Source organism: Pleurodeles waltl, chromosome 1_2, assembly GCF_031143425.1.
Source record: "Pleurodeles waltl isolate 20211129_DDA chromosome 1_2, aPleWal1.hap1.20221129, whole genome shotgun sequence".
In the NCBI taxonomy this organism is placed as follows: domain Eukaryota; kingdom Metazoa; phylum Chordata; class Amphibia; order Caudata; family Salamandridae; genus Pleurodeles; species Pleurodeles waltl.
The window spans coordinates 748117240-748140901 of record NC_090437.1 but is presented as its reverse complement, the minus strand read 5'-3'; the positions used below and the strand labels follow the sequence as shown (position 1 = coordinate 748140901).

At 43.4% G+C, this 23662-nt stretch overlaps 1 protein-coding gene across 1 annotated transcript in view; it reads right to left on the bottom strand.

Moving 5' to 3' along the window:
• The window catches only part of ETFDH (electron transfer flavoprotein dehydrogenase), a 420402-nt gene that overhangs the window by 266106 nt on the left and 130634 nt on the right, over nt 1–23662 (bottom strand). Inside the window, exon 4 of the mRNA XM_069243332.1 lies at nt 6359–6440. Coding sequence (XP_069099433.1) covers nt 6359–6440 — 82 coding nt within the window. The remainder of the gene's footprint in view (nt 1–6358; nt 6441–23662) is intronic.

The following is a 23662-nucleotide window of genomic DNA, read 5'->3' as shown; positions in this document are numbered from 1 at the left end:
GCCGTGTGGGGGGCCTCCTCCCTCTGGTCTCCTGGGAGGTGTGGTTCAGCCCAGCCTTCCGCCCCATGTCACTGAGCAGAGTGATGCACGCAGAGGAAGCGTGAGTCTCAATTAAGTTGCCTTGGGCGCGTTGTGGGCGGCCTCCTCCCTCTGGTCTCCTTGGAGGTGTGGTTCAGCCCAGCCTTCCGCCCCATGTCACTGAGCAGAGTGATGCGCACAGCGGAAAAGCGAGTCTCAATTAAGGCGCCTTGGAGCGTTGTGAGAGCTCCTCCCTCTGGTCTCCTGGGAGGTGTGGTTCAGCCCAGCCATCCGCCCCGTGTCACTGAGCAGACTCATAATATGTGTAGGGCTTCTTTGTGGGAAATAGGGCCTTTAGAATAGATAATGATTTTTCACAGTTCCGGGTGAAGATTCATCTTCCTTCTCTATAGTGCAAATTGAAACAGGAGTTTGTGTTTTAAATAGCAAAATTTGTATTTCCTTAACATGTCTGTTGTCTGTCTCCACTCTTGTTCTTTTCTATGGTTCCTGCGTTTTAGAGGATGGATGTGGTGGGCTGTTGCCTTAATTCTTTTGGAGGTAATTTCTTAGTCTTGTAGCATGGAGGTGCACAGCTTAGACTCTCCAATTCACAAAATTGCCATTGACCGTCTCTTCCAGGATTTGTCAGTTTACATTCAAGTCAATCTGTCTACGACTGCGCTGATGTTTTCCTAAATACCAGAGCTCAAGTTTTCATTGTTTTTGCAGATTTATAGTAGTATCTTCAATATCCATAATCATTTCATGTATTCAAAGCTGGTTTCCTCACCCGGAAATGGCAGTTCACTACTCCCCTGCACATCTGCCATTTAAATCTTTGTGCGAGGCAGCTTGACACAGAGACTGAAGCTCAGTAAGCTGTACACCCAAAGGATCCAGTGGCATTCTCCTTCCACATGTGGGGGTCTTGTTACATGGTATATGATGCTTCAAATCTAACATACCAATCTCTACTTGCCAATTATCAACATTCCTCTGTCGGGATGGAGTGAGGCATACTATGAGGTAGACGTTTGGTTTGAATATATTTTACAAACCTAAATCTTTACTGTTTCAGAATGATAACCCAACAGTACAGAGCACGTAGACTGTCTGCAAGACAGTCCACAACTGCTTTAAAGTTGACCTGTGGCTGCACTCCTCTGGGATAATACAGTGTTGACTATTGGGGCTCATCCATCCGCTGAGACTCCTTGACTTCTTTGGGTACTTGAGCGAGTAGGACATCAGCAATCACCACTGGGCATACATGACATAAGAAAATATGTAGAGCTATGGGGGCAAAATAGAGGGATGGTATCATTTATCTATGGGGTACTGACAGTAAACATATCTTCTGAACCTCTGTCTTCCTCCAAGAGGGGCTTCGGGAGGGTGACATTACACCATGAATACATGGCAGAGAACTGTAAGAACATTTCTCATGACATGCTTTAGAGAGGGTAGACTAAAATTATCTTACTATAAAAATGTTCACAGTTGGTACAGGACTTCCATTACACGGAGTACGTTAGGGCTTTTATATCAGTCTGAGTGATGGAGGCTCTGATTGTATTCATATCCTCTAGCACTGCCCTGCTATTGAACCAGTTGTCTGAAGTGTGGTCCATGCCGTCATCTGCTGAGGTGTGTCACTTATTCCTGCTGCGTACCTGGCTGTACTCCAGAACAAGGCAGACTGAGGCTCCATCCATCCATGTAAGCTGGTGATTTGTAACATCATTGGCAGTTACTAATACCTTCATCCTAAGACTTTGGTGGAATCCCATGTTGCTATCCCAAAGCAAATGGCTGACTGAACTTGTGAAACTGGCTGCATGTGAACATGTCATATATAACAAAATAGCTAGGAATTCCTTATAAAACTATTTCCTGACGCAGATGGGACTCATTCAGAAGGGCTCAGCCAATAGCTGACAAGTGAGTTTAAATCAATCTGTCAATATAGGTTACGTCCGAAACATCTTGCTTCCTAGAAGTAGTTCTTTGGCAACTTTTGCCCTTCTTACTCTGACCCAGAGAACCATGTATGCTTGCATTTAGATCGCATAGGAATGGGGACAGGACCCAGGGCTTACTTGTAACAATACCTAGAGGGCCACAAGGATCTATGGTCCAATACTCCACCCCTCTTTCGTATGCAAATAGCAGGATCTTGAGAGTGCAATGCTGTTCAAAAGAGAACAGTTTATGTTATTTTACTGGCTGTATTAATGTGACTATATATTTGAAAACACAGAAATAAAAAAAAGATAAAGATTCATGCACTAAAATGGCAAATACTGTTACACATGTTACACCATTACATGGCAGCAACTCCACTCGAAAGAGCGGTTGGTCCCAGTACCTCGAGCTTTAGTTGCTGTGGCACCGCATTGCTTATGTGGTAAGAAGTTGTGCTAAGGACAAAGAGTATAGTTTTTTTTCTTTTTTTTCCCATGACGGTTTGACTTGTGCGCCAGGTGGCAGCGGGAGTGTTAGTGATTTCCTCACATAACACCAGATACTTCCCAATATCGGAGGATACCCCTGATGTATGTTCCATAAACTGACTGTAGCTGGTCAGCACAGAGAGAGGCATGCAATCCTTGTAACTTTTTGATGGCATTTCATATTTTTAAACTCGTACCTATCCTCATGTAAACTGCTAGAACACAGTGGAAGCAATTCTTGTGCAAATGTTTTATATTCCCTTGGGTCATGTTTATGTGAAAACTGCAAAAATAAATAAATGTAAAAATAAATAAACAAACAGGTAAAAAAAAAAAAAAAAATACTACTAAAAAAAATCCACTTTTCTTCTACAATGTAAAACATGCAAGGTAGAGTGGGGTTCTAATCACCCTATTTCAGCGTCAAAAGGACTGGGATCATAAAGTTTGTGAAATTACCACCCCTCAAATATGATGTGTTTGTAAAAGCACAAAGACAAAGTCAAACTCTTTGAAGAGGCTCGAAAGCAAGAGGAGCTTCTGTACAATTGCGCCAACATTGAAACACAGCTGTTAAGACGTTTGACGGGCTTAAGAGGAAGCTAAGCGAGAAAGGTATGCTCTATGCACTTCAGACATCGGCAGAACTGAGGACAGAGATCATCTTCTTTGATGAGAAGAAAGCTACTTGCTGAGATTGTACAATGAGTGTGGGGGAGGGGGTGTTGGACAACAGAGTGCAATACTGAAAGTGAAAATAAAAGGCATGGTTTAAGATGTATTGATGGTGATACTGAAGAATATCAATGAATTGAACTATTTAGGGCTGCACAGGCAACAAAAGAAAATTAAAAATGAGAGAATGAAACAAATTATAGAGCGCACAGCTGCCACTAGAAGAGGCCCAGCGCTATAAGAACTTACAGAGATCAAATGCCACAATCAACTGAAAACAAATCGCTAAGTTTTCAGCAGTATTCAGAATTGCAGTTTATTACTGATGCTACGGAGATTTGCAGGCAGCTTGTTCCAGGCTTGTGCAGCCAGAAAAGAAAAGGAAAGGTCACTTTTAGAACATGCCTAACTTTTGGAATCACCACTAAAAGAGAATGAGATTAAATATATGTTCTTGATGGCTGGTAATGGATACATCTGTTAGATAAAAATTGAGAACCTGATAAGTAAAAGGCACTCTGAGCCAACACCAGGGCTTCAAACAGTATCCTCTTCCTGACCTGTAGCCAGTGCAAGGTCCTAAGATGGAAGATGAGAGGAGATGGAAGCACAAGAGGGAGTTCTAAGAAGACGCGCTGCTGCATTCTGCATTCGCCTGTAGCCAGTTGATTAAACCATCCAGAATCCCCAAATACAACATATTTGTGTAGTCCAATCTCAAGGTAATAAAAGCATGGACAACAGTTTTCTAGTACGATAGCGGGAAGAGGAAGATTATTTTTTAAAAGCACATAGCAGTGGAAGCAAAAACCAAACACCAACACCACTTGGGGCTGCAAGGAGAGCTGTTTGCCAAATCTGATACCCAGGTTCCTAGCCAATGTAGCTGGCAAAGCAGGCAAGGTGAAAAGACCCAAACAAGAGAATGTTGGTTTTGTTAGATTTGCATTACAAATTGCTACCACATATCCAGGCCAACACAGACAACCTAGGTAGGCTTTTAAAGAAGGGGAATGTCTTGTAGGTTGGGCAAAGTGGTGAACTCTCCTGAGCAGTTGAGAGTTGTTCAGGTTCATCTTACGTTCAGCTGTTGAATAACCAAGAGCCATCAAATGATTATGGGAAGTCTGTTAACAGGGTAGTCTCAAGTAAATTCGATCTTAATGATGATTCCAGAATACTTAACCCTTATTCTCACTTCTGCTCAACTGATAGGTAATTGCATAAGCAGGCGAAAAGGACTAAAAAATATTTTCTTTAAAAGTACATGCACTTTAAAAAGTTAAGAGACCTCATGTGAAAACGTCCTTCAGAGTTCATAAAAACCCCTAACCCTCAATAAGTGATGGAGACTGTGCTGATTTGGGCTAGGACCAAGCTTTGTGAGAGAAACATATGACAGAAACTGTCTAGTTAAGGAAGGCCTAGGTAAAGAGTCTAATGTCTCCACTATTATTTGCTATGGAGTGACTAGCTAGATTAGAGAGAGAGTTATTTCTGGGGAAGACAATTTAAAAAGCAAGAATCATCCGTGGCATATGCTGTGCTTAAAGTGTATGAAGTGCCAGAAGTTCTTGACAAAACAGAGATGGTAGGGCTCAATTGAACGCATCAACATAACTTATTATCTAATTTTCCTATTACCTGGTTGCCATAGAAATGGGGCAATGGAACTGAGCTCGACAGTGGTCAGCAGATCATTTAAATATTAAGGGTCTCGGGTAGACTGCAAGGTGCAAGAACAACAAAAGTTAAATGTGGATGGCCATTTTAGTTACATGTTTTTTTCATCAAATTGCCCAGGTCTTCGATGTTCAAGAGAGCAACTGAAAAAATGACAATACCTCCAACTACCAAAACACTTTTATGTGATAACCACATTGATCCCCAAATTGTGTTTTGTAAGTTGGATGCACTATCAATCAAATATCTTTTGAAAACTGGATGCAATATTAATCAAGCCTGCATGTCACCAAACATCTCTAATGTCAGCATATAAAAAGAAATCTCTGAAGCCCCTGTTTTCTACAAATAATATTGGGCAGCTAAGCTACAATAAGTGGTGCAATGACTGCAGCCAAGCTACAGTAGGTAGTGTGATAACTAGAGAGAATACATCTCTGTTGGGCAATGAGATTGCACCTGAAACAGGCTTCAGAGAGTCCTCTTTTTCCATGGTAACTATTACTTTAAGGCTATGTCAAAGTATACTTCATCTAAACAAAGATTATAGCAACAGCTACACCAGATGCTGAACACACACAATTACCACAGTCTTCAAGTAGAGTTTATATTGGAGTGTTTTAATAGAGACTAAGGCCGTAGGGGGCCAAACTGCCAAAAAGAGGTCAGCAATCACCATACTCAGAGGAGCTTGCTCATTTAAGTAAAAACTATGATAGTATGTCGTTCGTATCAAATAAATACATCACTGGTGAAAATTGGTCACTGTCTGATATAAGTCATTGTCTTGGTTATTGATGTTAAAACAGACTTTGGATGTGATGGTAGGCCTCCTGTGCTTCGGATGAAGTACTATTAAGTTAAAGCAGTTATACTGAAATTAGACTTATCTATAGCAAAGGTAATGTCAATGCTAGCTCTCATAAATTGGTACCTTGAGGCTCACCATACTAGAAAGGGTTCGTTGGTAGCATTTTAATAGGACGACCATTTGGTGACTGGTGAATCTGGGAGGGAGACGATTAGGGTAGGATGTACCAAGACTGGCTTATTGAATTTGGGCTAAAAAATGGGCCTGTGGAGGTTAAGTAGTGGAACAGCATCACTGGAATATTCCTTTACATTTTTTTCAGTACAATTGTCTCAAATTAACTTTTCAAATGTAATTCTTCCCTGCACAGTAACTATTTAATTGAAAGCAACTGTAAATTAAAGCAAACATCTGTTTCGCAGTAGATTTTGTACAGCTGCTTCTGTATATGGATAGTTATGGTTGTCAAACAGGTCCATGAACACAGCATCCATTCCATATTTTGAGGGTAACTTCTGCCCATGTAAATTATTTTCACTGAGATATCCTAAAGATAAGACATAAAAGTGGCTCTCCTGAAGAGAAACTTGAAACCAAGGGTCAGGGATGCAGCTAATTTGAACTTATTAGGTACTTATGGTTTGAAAAGAGATAAATGTCTTTAGAAACAATTTTTTTTCCTGCAAAACAAAGAACCTGAAATCAAAAATCATACCTGGAAGAATTGGAACAGGAATCCTATGTTTCTTTGTTAAAATTCCAAATTTGTCCGATGTGACAGGGGTGTGAAGTGGAGCCTGTAAAAAACATTTTTGTAATTGTAGACACATACATACTTACACTGCTCAAGTATTTTGCAAAAAAGCTATATACTTCTGCAGTGACAAACAAGAATGTGCTGGTTAAGAACAGTTTATAAAATCAAAGGCAAACACCCTTCAGAGACCAGACACTGCTCACATTTTAAAACACAAGTTACTTACCTTTGGTAACCCATTATCTGGAAGAGACTATGGAGGTCATTATGACCCCGGCGGTTGGTGATAATGTGGCGGTAGTACTGCCAACAGACTGGTGGTACATACCACCACATTATGACATAGGCGGGTTGGCTGCAGAGAACTTGCCAATTTACCATTCCGACCGCCATGGCGGTAGCAGCCGCTGGGCTGTAGATAATCTCCAGCCTGACGGCCACTATTGTACCATCAGCGGCATTATGACCCTGCCTACCGCCATGGCTTTCGTGACGTTAGCACCGTCACAAAAACCATGGCGGTAGGCCCTACCAGTGACAGGTAATTCTTTCTCTGTCACTGGTAGGAGGCTCACCCACTCCCCCAAACACTCCCCAGATGCTCCCCACCCTCCCCTCCATCCACGCTCCCCCCGTTCCGATCTCCCACCCCCCCATTCACGCACACTCACAGACACACACCACGCATACACACACACTCACTTACACAGGCACACATGCATTCATTCACTCATGCATCCATTCATTCTCGCACACATCCGTACACACATTCACACTGACACGCAGACACGCATTCACATTTCCAATCATACACGCATTCTCACACATGCATACACCCCTGCAAACAACACTAAACACACAGTCGCATTCACTCACACACTCACTTATTCATGCACACAACCACACACACAACACCCCCCAACCCTGTCGGAAACACGGCTAGGATCATAATTTGGCAGACGGATGTTAGCTGCAGCGACGGTCTTTTGGCAGCCATCGCCACGGCGGTAGGCGGCAATTACCGCCAATCTTAAAATGAGGGCCTAAATCTAGCTGCCGATTGTTTACCCTTGCATTTCCCATGCGTCAGACTGAATGCAGAAACTTTTGCATGAGCAGTACCACTGCGCGCCGTTGAGTTAATTCGTTCAGTTCCGCAGGGCATCATTGGCACCAGTAGTGAAGATGCAGTCACCTATATTGGCACCACCCAGGCACACGGACGTCAGTTACTTTTCACAACTTTCCACGCCAGGAGCACAAAATCAACTGACAAGTGTGATCCCAAACTAGGGCCATGAAAGGGGAGTAGCCCTAGAAATCTAGCTGCAGAGCAGGGAAGTATGGGTGGGAGTAAGGAATCTGCAGCTAGTCCCTACCAGATAATGCATTACCGAATGTAATTAACTTGTTCATCTGACAGAGTCTTATAGCTGCAGATTGCTTACCTTTGAATAAAATATCCAAGCCATACCATGCTGGCGGTGGGCTGCAGACAAATTTAACTAGACTAAAAAGTCCTGTTGGACCGAACGGGTGAAATACCCGTCTCTGAAGACCTGATTGTCCAGGCAGTAGTGTTTGGCAAACATATACAGGGACTCCCACACTGCTGCTTGGCAGAAGTCCACGAGCTAAAGCCACTAAAGCAGCTTTTCCACTGGTGGAATGGGCCCTAAAGCCCTCGGCTGGCTGCTTTTCAGCTAGGGCATAGCAGATCTTATAACAGTGAATGACCCAGAGTGAAATTGTTTATTTCTATACTGTCTCACATTTTTTTTTAGCTCCTACATAGCCCACAAAGAGTTGGTGATCCACCCAGCTCTCTTGTGCAGTCAAGATAGAACAACAACTCTCTTTTTAGGTCCAGACGATTAAGTCACTGCTCTTCTTTAGAGGGATGTGGAGGCGCATAAACGGTGGGAAGGGTGACAGACTGTCCCAAATGGAATGATGTCACCATTTTCGGGAGGAAAATGGCCCAGGTGCAAAGCACCACCTTGTCTGGGAACAGAGTGAAATAAGGAGGGTTGGTGAATAAGCCTGCAGCTCACTCACACTTCTGGCAGATGTAATTGCCACTAAGAAGGCTGTCTTGATGGTAAGCAGCCAGAGGGGACAATTGTGTACTGGCTCAAAGGGAGCCCGCGAGGTACGTGAGAACCAGGTTCTGAGGTATTATAAAGGGCGAAGGGGGAAACATATGTACAAGTGCTTTCAGAAACCTATGTACAATAGGGGACTTAAATATAGAGGGTTAGTCAGGCAGCTGCAGAAAGGAAGACAGAGCAGAGATACCCTTGAGAGTGCCCAGAGTAAAGCCCTGCTGGGTAAGGGTAAGAATGAAGAGAGGAATATCAGAAAGAGGGTCGATAGACTTTCCTGTACAATATTTTAAACATTTTTGCAAATGGCAGGCATATAGTCTTTCAGTGGAGGGACAGCTGGCCGCCAAGGTAACTTTACAGACTTTAGGACGAAGGTCAAAAGCCGTCAACTTCGCCGTTTAATCTCCACACAAGGAGGAGGAGAGTTGACAGGTTCGCATGAAGGACCCTCTCCTGCTCCTGCAACAGAAGATCCTCCAAAAGTGGTAGCCTGATCAGAGGATTGATGCTCATTTTGAGAAGCTCAGGATACCAGACTCTCCATGCCCAATCTGGAGCCAATAGGATTACCTGGGCCCAGTCGTTTATCTTCTTGAGAACTCTGGTCAGAAGTGGTATGGGCACTTGAGACGAAAACAGTCGCAAAGTGATTGCCACTTTGCAATACTACTGACATTGCAGGTTCTCTTTGCTGGCAAACAGATCTAACCAAGGCTCTACCCACTGCTGAAAGTGTCCTTGTACATCCTCCGAATGAAGACACCACTAGGCATTGACGGCTGAGTTTGTCTGCCCTGGAGTTCAGAGAACGTGCCAGGTGTTGAACCACCAGGGTTATGCCTGCTGTTCCAGCCATGGCCAGAGACGCAAAGGCTCTTGACAAAGGGTCCGCAACCCGACCCCACCCTGCTTGTTGCAGTACCACATGAAGGTAGTGTTGTCTGTGAACACCTGCACTAACTTCCCCTTCAAAGAGGGAAGCAATGCTTTCAATGCTAGCCAAATTGCTCAGAGCTCCAGCAGGTTTATGTGGAGTGCGGATTCCACCGGAAACTAGAGTCCTCTGATCTCCACCTCTCCCAGACTGCCGCCCCATCCTAGGAGTGACACATCTGTCACTACTGGCAGATCTTGTTGGGTAAGGGAGAGGAGTCTGCCTTTGACCCAGTCGCAGTTTGTGAGCCACACTGCAGGTCTTTTGCAGTACCAGACGAGATATGGAAAATGTCAGACACATTCCCCCGATGCTGCGCCCACTGGAACTTCAGGTCCCACTGCAGAGCCTACATTTGTCATGTGACATGATTCACAAGCATGATGTAGGAGGCCATGAGGCCCAGCAGCCTCAGAGTTATTCTCATTAAAATCCAAGATAGCCGCTGAAACATCGGTATCATTACCTGAATATCCTGGGCTTGCCGTTTGTGAGAATAAGCCCGAAACTGCACTGTGTCTAGAACAGCTCCAATGAAAGGGAGCATCTGCGAAGGAGTCAGGTGTCCCTTGGGCCATTTATAGTAAACCCCAGCAAATGCAGGGAGGCCAATATAGTCTGAAGGTGGGAGATGACAGTCTGGGGCGAGGCTGCCGCCATCAAAAGCCAGTCTTCGAGGTAGGGGAAGACTGAAACCCCGAACCTGAGCAGATGAGCTGCGACCACCGCCATCACCTTGGTGAGCACTTAAGGGGCACTAGTAAGGCCAAAGGGTAGCACGGTGAACGGAAAGTGCTCGTGGCCTACCTTGAACCACAGGTAATGTTTTTAGGCAGGCAGGATGTGAAAATAAACATCCTGCAATTTCAACAGTACTCCTCAGTCTCCTTGGTCCAGGGCAGACAAGACCTGAGCCAAAGTGAGCATTCTGAATTCCTCCTTTTTGAGGAAGAGATTTGCAGTTTGTAAGTCCAGAATAGAGCAAAGACCCTTGTTCTTTTTGGGAATCAGAAAGTATCAGGAATAATAATCATAACTTAGTTCTGATATCGGAACCCTTTCGTTAGCTTCTTTGGCCTAAAACCTCCTTTCAGAGTAGACAGATGATTCTCCGCCAGCTGTTTTTGAGTTTGCAGTAGTGGGGGAGGGAAGGAGTGAAAGGGAGGGAGCAGCCCCTCCGAATGATCTGCAAGGCCCATTTGTCCAATGTTATAGACTGCCAGTGGAGAAGATGATATAGGATTCACCCTCCAGCTGGGCACCCATGGTCTTGCAGAACCAGACTAGGAGGGCTTAGAGGCTGCATCTGATGTGGAGGGTGGATGTCTTCTGGCTACCAGACTGACGGGATCTGAACGAACGCATTGATGCCCTTGCACAGCTTGCGCAGGACGGTGGCTGGCATACTGCTGGCACGGTGACAAGCCCCTTCCGTAAACGAAAAAGGGACGAAAGGCAGACTGGGGGCAACATGTCACTGAGAGGCTCAAGGACTTGGCCGTAGCTCGCGAGTCCTTGAAGTGCTCAAGCGCAGAGTCTGCCTTTTCTCCGATGAGGTGAGTCCTTTTGAAAGGCATGTCCATGAGGTTGGCCTGGACATCCCTCCCGAGAGGCCAGATGTTCTCAGCCAGGCATGATGTTGTAAGGCCACCATCAATGAAACTGCTCCGCCCAGAGAGTCAGTCATATCCAAACCACACCTAATGATGAACTTTGCTGCATCTCTCCTGTCTTTCACTGATTGGGAGAGGACAGCCCAGGCCTCCTCTGGGACATGTGGCAGCACTTGCGCAATCGTATCCAATAGGGTATGAGAGAAACGGCCCAAAAGGCATGCAGTGTTCACTGACAGACATGCCAAGCTGGCAGAAGAAAACATCTTTTTCTAAAGTTTGTCCAACCTCTTGGATTCCCTGTCCGGGGGAGCAGCAGGGAACGTGCAATGGGAAGTTGAAGCTTGGACTATCAAGCTCCCAGAGGTGGGGTACTGGCTGAGGAAACTAGGATCATCCAGGGAAGGGCAATGGCGGCGGGCAATTATCCTGTTCACAGGAGCCCCGGTGCTGTCATGGTCCAAGTTCCCAGAAGGACATCGGTCAATGCTTCATTAAAGGGCAATAGGGATTTGGATGAGAAAGCCCCCAAGCTGAAGCACTTCATTCAAGAGGTTAGTCTTGAATGCCACCGAAGGAAGTTTGAGGTCAAGGACCTCCGCTGCCCTCTTCACCACCACTGTGTAAGATGCTCCCTCCTCCGTAGCCATGGTGAGTGGAGAGAGCAAGCCAGTATCTGGAGAGGTGTCCAGGTCACCAGCATCTGCTAGATCCTCAAAGCAGTTCAAATTCTCACTAGGAGTGTGTATCTGGCCTTCTAAAGGGTCCAGGGACCCACCCACTCTACCCCATGCCTATCTTTTCCACAAAATGCTCAGGCAATGACCTAGAACCACTGCGCCCTGTCAGCTCTAGAATCGGCATCAATCGATGCTATTCTGACTCAGAGGTGTCAGGAATGAGAATGGGGCAGATGCTGGGCGCATCAGTGTCAGGATCGGCAAAGGTTGCATTAACACAACTGGCGGTGATCCAGCTTTGTAATCGGATCTGTGAGACCCCATCGGAGACTATGCCGGAGCTGTTGGCGTGGGACCTGATGGGACCTCTTCTAACCCTGCGGGATTGAAGGTGCTACGGAGGGGTCGACCCGCTCAAATACGCGGTGCCTGGTCTCGTAAAAATCCTTAATTTGAGCAGGGGGCATTCCGGCTCCCGGAAATGGAGGGTGGTAAGAGTCGGAACTGGCAACAACTCAGCAGAACCATGCCTGTAACACCGATGTTCCCCACTCACCACGTCGGCCGCCGGACAAGGTGAAGTCAAAGTCCATTTAGAGGGATTCTTCTTCTTGTGCCTCTTCCCAAAGTGTCCCAAGCACTGCGAGTGGGATAAAGAGGACTTGGGGCTCCTGGAGTGGTCCTGCAACCTTCTTCTTCAATGGGCGAGAACTCCTATGAGTTGCGCTATGCGGTGTTGACTGCCAGGCCGCAAGCAGCTTTAGGGACTGCTACCTCAAAGCTTTCGGCGCCATGGCCTAACAGTCAGAACACAGCTTTGAATCGCGCTTGTGTGTGTGGGTCAATAACCGACCTGGTTACAGGCATCACGTGGCTTGAACCTTACCTTCCTAGAAGACATTCTCATCACACAGAAAAACCACAGGAAACAATATTCGACAAAATGTTGAAAAAGTCTGTCAAAAAGTGGCAGAGGGGTAGCTCTTCTCCAGATCAGCGCTGCCTCAGAAAGAAAAGAACCAACGCTTGCGAGTGTGGTGCCTATATAGGCGACTGCAACATCACTTTTGACGCGCGGAACAGAAGAAAGCCACCCGATAGTGCGCAGGGGTACTGCTCACAGAAAAGATTCTGGATCCAGCCTGACACCTCGGAAATTCAAAGATAAGCAATCTGCAGCTAGAAGTCTCTATCAGATAAATATTAAATAGTTACTGACTAAAAAGATGCACTCAAAATCTAAATGGGCTAACTATACGTCTATAAAGACAATACAATCAACTATGAAAGAGGAATCAAGTGTCAAATTGGCACTTTTAGTTTTTTCTAAAACATTTAATAAACATATTGTCATTTAATGAAGCAGAATGTTTGCTTTTTGTTTTTATTTCACTGCTGCAATATTTTTGAAGTCTATACTGAACAACTCTGATGTAAATGAATGAACATAAGAGCGTTGTCACCTAATTTGATGCCTTATTGCACAGAAGTGGAACCCCCACAAACAGCTGGCCTAACAAGAACTGGCAAAGCCAACAGGTCTTGCCTTTATAATGAGTATCAACCTGTTAACTTTGCTTATATTTGTAAGGTAATTGTTTAAAAAAAGTAAAAGTGCAAAAACATTTTAAAATACTGGAGGAAAAGTAAATGCATATCCTATAGTATCTCAAAACTGTACATTGAATTCAATGTTTTCAAATACTTTTCACTCCGAACACTCGAAACAGAATTTAAAAAGAATAAGGATGGATTAGAATGTAAAGGAAAAGCAAATTTACTTTTCACGATTCATCCATTTGCTCATTTACACTAGCCCAGGGAGCATATTTATGGGCCCCCAGGTGAAATGTCATACTATCTACACCTTCTCTCTCAGATGCCAGCTGAGTCAGTGCAGCAGATGTCCTTTCCCCATTAACATGAAAGCCTTTGTGTGCTAAAGCATGTGCTTTCACACAATAAGTAGAAACAGGAGCTAAAAACAAAAACAAACCGTAAAGTCTGCTTTTCAGCACTACCCCCAGAAGTATCAGTGTTGCTGTGATTTTATACAGACATGCTGCAAGGGGTGGGGAGCAACACAGGGCGGGAGTGAGTGGGTATACGAGGGGTGAAGCAGCACAAGAGTGAAATAGCTAGCAAACGTGCAGTCTCATGGTGTGCTGATGCTAGAGAGGCTATGCTCCAGGGAAATTACAAGATGGGAAGACATTGATAAGACGCACGCAAATGAGAAAATGAGAGTGGAAATAAAGTGAACCAGTGGTAAGAAATGGGCAGGCTGTAAGCCCCGTGTAAGTTCACAATACCTCTTTCGCAACCAGAAAGCTTGTACTGTGTAAGTCTCCACCTAAAAAGGAGATGTGAACAAGTGTTTTAGCTGGTTGTCAAGAAAATTATGATTCGGAGTGAGACGACCGGCAAAGAAATCAGATGCTTGACAATGAAGATGCAATCAGAAAATACAGCTAACTTCTGGTAGGGAAGCATGACATTGTTTGCCTGCTTTGATAGCTGGGACTTAAGTTCGTTCCGGGGTGGGTCCCAAATAGGTCAAACAGCTATTCCATCACCATGATGAATGACTAATGGGACATAGGGCTTAATCAAGGTCACCTTGACTAATTATCAAGAATTTGAGTCATTAAACTCACCATAAAATTGTAAATTCACCTTCAGCACACAGGTCTCTGTCAAAATACATCAGATCCTCTGAAAAGTGGAACATCTGAGGGCTGCAGTGCTAAAGCTGAAGAATGTATGAACCAAGAACAAGTGGAATGTAATGCAGCACTGTTTCTGCAGGAATGCCGTGCCACATTAAGGTGATTAAGAGAGCTGCACTGGAGACAAGTCAATATGCTGGCACATGGAGGATCCCTTTTGTCTGCAAGTGAAGTGGAACCTGGAGAAGTAGAAAGTAAGTATGGGCCTTCTTGCCAGGGTATCTGGAAAACCGGTAACCATTTGGGTTTATGTCAATGTTAAGGAGTTAATGAAGCATAACTGACACCCAGAAAGGTGTCCTGCCACTAAGAGTCAATGCTAAAAAGAATCATCAAAAGTGACCAAAGAGTTGAAGAGGATAGTTTTGATTTGGATTTTCTGAAGGAAAGCTTGTTAATAATGTCTAATTCAACAAGGGAGGTCATTCCAGGGCTGGGCACCTAACCAGCTAAAAGCATGGCTGTCACTTTGGGATTTCCTAAAGGCAAGCAATATTATTTTCTTTTGCACAGTGAAGTGGTCAGCCAGGGAGATACTAATGAAACTTGTACTGTAAATAGGCAGAACCAAGGTTGGGTTTAGAACCGTGAACCAAGCAACTCAATTTGAAGGAGATCCTTCTATCTACCAGTATTTAGCAGGCAATCCATCTCTAAGAAGTGACATGGGCACTCCAGTCCAGGCAAAGGATAAGACAGACCAGTATTTTCTGAAGAGATTGCAATCTGGCAATCAAATATTTCAGAGCACCAAGATAAAGGCTATTAAAATAGTCAAGTCTAGTTTTGATGACAGCATGATAAACTAGTTTTCGATTTTCAAAAGACAGATTGGAAAGATGTTTTTCATGATCTTGAGCTGAAAAAAACACGTAAACCAATTTTCTTGTTCTTTGTGAATAGTACTTTTTTTAATCAAGGCAGAAACCCAATATTATGACTACACAAGAGGGAGATGGGGAGAGCCCAGAATGGAGGGCCACCAACAGTCAGACCAGACAGCGTTAGCGTGTCATATGACTAAAACTTTCAGTCTTATCCATATTATTTTTTAGGGCATTATTGTGATGCCAGTTAACAATTGTTGTAATGCATAGTTTGATGCTAATTTCAATTTATTGGGCCATCCAATAGAATGACAAACTTAGCGTTGTCAACACATAGCACAGAAAAACGATGAAAGGTTTGAATAAGTTGTTCCAAAAGGACCACATAGATATTAAAAAGTGTGGGGCTCAATAAAGAGCTGTTTGGAACGCACTGAGGAACTGGAAATATATCTGAGAAGGAGGTGATAATTGTGACTGTTTGCAGTAGGGCTGTAGATGTAAGAGGTTAGCTCTTTCAGGGCCATACCTCAAACACCAATGCCATGGATCTTCTTTTAAAGGGCCCTAAGGGAGTTGGTATGAAGGCAGCCGATAAACCCAAAAGGATCAGGGCAGCTCAACCACATTCACCGAGAGCCCCACTGAGTTTGTCAATCACTGCAATGAGTGTGGACTCTCTGCTATGCAGGGGTCTGAATCCAGACTGGAATGGAACCAAAATGGAGTATTGTGACAAGGACGAAACATTATTGTCTTGCTTCTCTAGGATCTTGATTAGGATGGGTAAAATTGATACTGGACATGAATTACATGGAAATGGAGGGGTTGGCAGAGGGTAGTGCAGAAAAAAAGCATGCTTCCAAAGAAGGGGAGCCTCTGCAGACAAGAGGGAAGCACTGCAAAGAAAACTAAAAGCAGGAAGAAAGGGATCAGCAACTAAATGTAGAATGAATGCATGCTAAGGGTCACTGGCTGATCCTACTGTGGTAGAAAGCAGAAGATTTTTGTCAGCTTGGGTCAAGGCATGAAACAATAACAAAAACGTCTTAAGAGTATATCTGTAGCAGGCACTGAATGTCAAAGCCCAGCTCACCTGAGTTCTTGTTCAGTTCTGATGGAGGTTGAAGACAATCCGACCCCACCCTGAAACTGCTTGTTCCAGCACACTAGTTTTTAAAACAGTGCACTAAGAACAGAAGCTCAAGGGAAGGGGGGAAGTGGATAAAATAAAAAAGAGAGGCAACACCGTTCTTGCGTTTCCACTGTTGAAGTGCTGCACAAATCTGCGGCCCTTTCTGACTTCTGTAGAAACTGGTGCCTAATGAAACATAACCAAAGAACAGATAAGTGCAACCTATTCCTAAATGTGTTCCTGACTATCCCTTTATTTATTAGAAATTCTCTTCTAAAAGTACCTCTTGGATCCTGGTCTCTAGTTTCCAGGTTTGGAATGTGTTACTGCTCTGGGATGTGTTTTCTATTACTGTAAAGCTTCTAAAACATTAAACAAATACCGTTATCAGAATTACCAATATCAAACATTCATCATAATATAACTAAAGCCTAAATTCCCAATAGCAGACTCACTTTTCCCATATTTCCAGAATCTTTTATAAAACAAATACTGTACTTTTACATCAAAATACAGCATGTTATTTGTGCAAGTCCTTGATTTACTGTTTGCCTTGCTGTTAATGGTTTCCACTGTTCGATTCTTAAAAGTTCCATGAGAAAAAACAATGTTTGCTTCACAAAGTTCTGCAAAATATTCTTGTAACAAAGAGTTTGAATCACAATGTTCGTGGAAGGTATTTCGTTTCAAATTGTCTATACACGAATCCAGAAATTGTTGTCAAAGTTCTTTCAGGTAATAAAAGGTTTTGCACTTACTTGTTGCTGGCAAGAGATACTGATCAGTCTAACCTTGTCTTCTTTCTCTTTTGCAGGTTACTCATAGGAGAGAGGCTGAAGCAAGGAGGAACCGGAAACCGGATGAAGGAAGAGCCAGAAGCTGCGCCCATTGAAGTCAATGAAAGTCTGTAAAGAGCAGGAGTGCCAGCGCCGAGGGATCTGTTCTCAGGTAAGCGGGAGGTAGACGAGCACAAGCACTGGGTGAGGCTCGGGGATGCCTTTTATAGACAGGGCTGGGTGTGGTTTGAAGAGCTGGGTGTGGTCCTCACATGCTGCACATGTTCTTGGAAGGTGTGCAGAGCTGGGTGTGGTTTGAAGAGCTGGGTGTGGTCCTCACATGCTGCACATGTTCTTGAAAGGTGTGCACCGTTTCAGTTATTATACAAATGAATTGGATTAACACATGGCCTAGGGAGGAGTATTTTAAAGAAGCCTTGGTAAAAGCAAGGCCCAATGTGTAAACAAAACAGCACATTAAACAACATACACAGAAGCCTGGGGGGGGGGGGGGGGGGGAGGCGAGATAACAAGAAAGGCTTTCAATAGTAAGTTTAAAAGGGAGCTATTACAGAACCCACTAGTGCAGTGAGAGGGGACATGCTCTTTGCTGTGTACAAACCCTAACAGTTGCCCCCCCTCAAAGGCCCTCCTACAGGACGGGGTTTTCCTGGATTTTTTTAATAAAACCGTCTAATCAGCTGTGGGGCATGTACATATGAGGCTGGTTCCCATGAATTCTCAGATTCATCATATCCTTTCCATTCTACTAAAAAAAAACAGACGTCCACTAATTCTTTTTGAGTCTTTTATGCTTTTCACTTCATATTCCAGATTTCCCTTAATTGGTATGGGTGGAGGTGGTGGTTCAGGTCGGGTTTTTGAGTTGTACGGCTTAAGCAAGGACACATGGAATGTAGTATGTACTGGATATTCTTTTGGTAAATCTAATTTTACTGTTACCGGGTTTACTATGGCAGTTATACTAAAGGGTCCAATGAAACGTGGTTGCAGCTTTCGGGATCCCTCTATGTTTAGGTTCTTTGTGGAGAGCCATACCTTGTCACCAATTTTATACATTGGGGCCTCAGACCTGTGTTTGTCTGCTTGTCTTTTCATGCTTTCCTTGTACTTTAATAAATGTTTCCTGGCTTTGTCTTGTATGTCACCTAACCTCGTTAGTCTATCCGTTACTGTAGGCAACAGGGAATCTTCTAACAAAATGGGTATAGCTCTTGGATGATACCCCTGCAAGAAATAGAATGGTGAGCAAAGTAGAGCTGAATGCTCAGTATTATTATAAACAAACTCTGCTACAGGGAGAGCTTCCAACCATTCACTAGAATAATCAGCCAATAAACAACGTAGCGTTTGAAGTAAGGTTTGGTTCAGTCGTTCAGTCTGTCCATCTGTCTCTGGGTGGAAAGCAGTGGATAAGGCCACATCTATTTTCAGTTTTTCACATAATTTTTTCCAAAATCTGGAGTTGAACTGGCTCCCTCGGTCTGACACCACTTTGCTTGGCAAACCATGTAAACGCACAATTTCCCTTATAAAAATATCGGCAAATTCTGCCGCCGTGGGTAATTTCCGTAATGGTACAAAATGTGCCATTTTAGATAAAAAAATCCACTATAACCAACACTGTTGTGAAGGATTTTACAGGTGGTAAACCTACAATAAAGTCTACGCTCACAGTGTGCCAAGGTTGTTTGGGTGTTGGCATTGGTATTAACAAGCCGTCAGGAGCCTTATGAGAAGATTTATGTCTTGCACAAATTGGACAGGTAGTGACAAATTGCTTAATGTCCTTTCTTATAGTGTCCCACCAAAAGTGTTTTTGCACATTTTCCAGGGTTTTTACCCAACCAGGATGACCTGCCAACGGTGAGGCGTGATGCCAAATTATCACCTGTGTTTGTAATTCAGAGGTGGGCACTAACAGCATGTTGTCGTGATACAATAAACCTCGTTGTATTGTGTTATGGGAATCCTTTAACCAATCCTGAGGTGCTATTTGCATGTGTGCATTATATAGATCTGTGATGAAATCCTTCTGTTGTACTGGTGCCAACAACTTTTGGGGAGGAATAATGGGTTCTCCTATTTTATCTTGTTTCATGTCTGAGGTATGTCCGTATCTAGATAACACATCAGATTGAATTTGTTGTGCACCTGGTCTATAGGTTATAACAAAGTCAAATGTGCTAAAAAAAATTAACCAGCGCATCTGACGTGGTGTTAGTGCTTTAAGTGATCCAAAAAACTGTAGGTTCTTATGGTCAGAAAAGATTGTAACTGGGTACTTGGCTCCCATTAAATGGTGCCTCCATTCTGAAAAGGCTACTTTGATAGCTAGTAGTTCCCTTTCAGCCACAGTGTAATTTTGTTCAGCTGGCAATAACTTTTTAGAATAGAAGGCTATAGGATGTAACTGGCCATCTACTGCATCTCGTTGAGAGAGAACTCCTCCTAAAGCTACTTGTGAAGCATCCGCTTCAACAAAAAAGGGCAAGTCAGGATCAGGATGTTTCAGAATTGGGGCTGAAGTGAACTTTTGTTTTAGGAGTTGAAAGGCGTGTGCCGCCTCATCAGTCCAAAGAAATCGTTGCCCTTTCCGAAACAAGGTAGTTATTGGGGCCGCAATGTCTGCAAAATGTGCAATAAACCTCCTATAAAAATTGGCGAAACCCAGAAATTTCTGAATATCTTTTACAGAGGATGGTTCTGGCCAATCAGCAATAGCACTGATTTTCTTTACATCCATAGTTATTCCTTGAGGTGACAGGCAGTATCCTAAAAAGTCCACCTTGTTGACATTAAAAGTACACATTTCTAACTTAGCAAAAAGATGATTTTCTTTTAACTTTGATAATACTGAACGAACATGTTGGGTATGTTCTTCTGAGTTCTTAGAGTAAATGAGGATGTCGTCTATGTATACTATGACACTAACGTCCAGGAATTCGTGTAGGACCTCATTTATAAAGAACTGAAAGGCCGCAGGGGCATTACATAACCCAAAGGGCATTACTGTGTACTCAAATAAACCAAACTTTGTCTTGAAAGCTGTCTTCCACTCATCCCCCTCTTTTACTCGGACCAGGTGGTAAGCTCCCCGCAGATCTAGTTTAGTGTATACAGTAGAATGTCTTAATTGATCCAACAACACAGGTATTAGAGGAAGAGGATATTTATTCTTTATTGTAGCCTTATTTAGTCCTCTATAATCGATACACGCGCGCAGGGATTTATCCGGCTTCGGGATAAAAAAGAGTGGAGATGACACCGGAGATGTGGAATGACGGATGAACCCAGACTGTAGTAGGTCATCTAGGTAGGTTCTTAAGTATTTGGTTTCTTCGTCAGTCAAAGCATATACTCTGTTATTAGGTAAAGGGGCCCCTGGGATAAGATCTATACGGCAGTCATAAGACCGATGAGGGGGCAGCACACTAGCCTTTACTGGATCAAAGACGTCTTTAAAGTCAGAATATTCAGGAGGGAGACTTGGTTCATCTTGTGTAACACTAGCACAGTGTAATACTGTGCTCTGTTCTGTACCTGCTTCTTGATAGCAATTGGTTCTACAGAAAGAGGAATCCAAAGTAACAGTTCTATTCACCCAATCAATTTTTGGGTTATGAGTTGTTAACCAGGGTACCCCGAGAATCAAACCAAAATTAGGAGTATCTATCAGATCAAAGCTAATCACCTCTGTGTGCCCGTTCTGACAGACCATAACAAGTGGACTTGTTTGTTTTGTGATTAATCCAGAGGTCAATTCTGACCCATCCACTGCACATACTGCTTCTGGACAAGGCTTTAGGCACATAGGAAGTCCTAAGATTTCAGCTAACTTATTATCCACAAAATTTCCTGTCGCGCCTGAGTCCAGTAGGACAGGGAGAGAATGCCTCACTTGGGTAGTAACAATTAAAACAACCTGAATTATGAAATGTCTAGGTATGTGCGGTACCCTGAAGGCTGCAGCATTAGAGGTTTGATTAAGATGTTTTCTCGAACAAGTAACCTCTCCCCTTGTCGAGCTTAATCGTTTCCCGATTCAGTTGAGGAGGTGGAGGAAACAGCACCCTTTTGTGGAGTTTTAGGCTTTACGGGACATTCTCTGGCAAAGTGACCTGCCCTGCCACAATATAAACATAATTGAAATTTTCTCCTTCTTTCTTTTTCCTCTGATGTGAGTGGACCTCTGAGTGTCCCTATTTGCATAGGCTCTGGTTCAGGGAGTTTATTATCTGTGTCTTTCTTCTCGTGTCTAATAAAAGTTAACCGTGATTCCAGTTTGTATTTATCTCCCTTTCTTTCTCCTAGTCTATGTTCTAATTTCACAACTGAATCTACAAAGTCCGAATAGTCTTTTGGCAAATCAACGATATGAGCCAGCGCGTCTTTTAACTCGTCTCTCAAACCTTTATAAAAAAGGGAGACACGCTTTTCTTCTGGCCACTGTGTCTCGGTGAGTAAACGATTAAAACTAGTGAGATAGGTCAATAAATCCTTGTTACCTTGTTTAAGATTTAAAAGCTCATTATCACTTGCCTGCATGAAAGTGTGTTTTGCAAAAAGGCTGGTCATGGTACGTTTAAATTGATTCCAATTATGGAGGATGGGATCATCTCTATCCACGAAAGGAATTGACCAATTGGCTGCTGTGCCACCCAAATAAGACAAGACGAATGCCACTTTCGTATCATCAGTAGGGAACTGTTGTGGCTTACAAATGAAGTGTAATTGACATTGATTGATAAAAACATGGAATTTGTTACTATCTCCATGAAAACGTTCAGGTGCTGCTAAGGGCACAACATTAGGAACATTAACAGTAACCTCAACTGGGGAAGGCAAAGTTGTATGTTTTGATGGCGCCCCTGTCTCTGAGGAGGTTTTAAACAAAGGCGTAGAAGCTGTGTTCCACTGAGATCCCCTAAATTTATACCTGCTTAAACCCTGTTTTAAAGAGGTATTCTCCATCTTTAATCTCTCTATTTCCTCTTGCATATGTTGCAAGATGCCAGACACTGATTCATTATGAGCCAAGTCCTCATTTAGGGCCTGCGCCATATCCGTGACGTCAATGCCCTCTATTTCTTCCCCGGTATTCATCGTCCACCAGAACTGACATTTTTTAAGGCTTGTGCTTCTGTCAAAGCCCAGCTCACCTGAGTTCTTGTTCAGTTCTGATGGAGGTTGAAGACAATCCGACCCCACCCTGAAACTGCTTGTTCCAGCACACTAGTTTTTAAAACAGTGCACTAAGAACAGAAGCTCAAGGGAAGGGGGGAAGTGGATAAAATAAAAAAGAGAGACAACACCGTTCTTGCGTTTCCACTGTTGAAGTGCTGCACAAATCTGCGGCCCTTTCTGACTTCTGTAGAAACTGGTGCCTAATGAAACATAACCAAAGAACAGATAAGTGCAACCTATTCCTAAATGTGTTCCTGACTATCCCTTTATTTATTAGAAATTCTCTTCTAAAAGTACCTCTTGGATCCTGGTCTCTAGTTTCCAGGTTTGGAATGTGTTACTGCTCTGGGATGTGTTTTCTATTACTGTAAAGCTTCTAAAACATTAAACAAATACCGTTATCAGAATTACCAATATCAAACATTCATCATAATATAACTAAAGCCTAAATTCCAAATAGCAGACTCACTTTTCCCATATTTCCAGAATCTTTTATAAAACAAATACTGTACTTTTACATCAAAATACAGCATGTTATTTGTGCAAGTCCTTGATTTACTGTTTGCCTTGCTGTTAATGGTTTCCACTGTTCGATTCTTAAAAGTTCCATGAGAAAAAACAATGTTTGCTTCACAAAGTTCTGCAAAATATTCTTGTAACAAAGAGTTTGAATCACAATGTTCGTGGAAGGTATTTCGTTTCAAATTGTCTATACACGAATCCAGAAATTGTTGTCAAAGTTCTTTCAGGTAATAAAAGGTTTTGCACTTACTTGTTGTTGGCAAGAGATATTGATCAGTCTAACCTTGTCTTCTTTCTCTTTTGCAGGTTACTCATAGGAGAGAGGCTGAAGCAAGGAGGAACCGGAAACCGGAAGAAGGAAGAGCCAGAAGCTGCGCCCATTGAAGTCAATGAAAGTCTGTAAAGAGCAGGAGTGCCAGCGCCGAGGGATCTGTTCTCAGGTAAGCGGGAGGTAGACGAGCACAAGCACTGGGTGAGGCTCGGGGGATGCCTTTTATAGACAGGGCTGGGTGTGGTTTGAAGAGCTGGGTGTGGTCCTCACATGCTGCACATGTTCTTGGAAGGTGTGCAGAGCTGGGTGTGGTTTGAAGAGCTGGGTGTGGTCCTCACATGCTGCACATGTTCTTGAAAGGTGTGCAGAGTTTCAGTTATTATACAAATGAATTGGATTAACACATGGCCTAGGGAGGAGTATTTTAAAGAAGCCTTGGTAAAAGCAAGGCCCAATGTG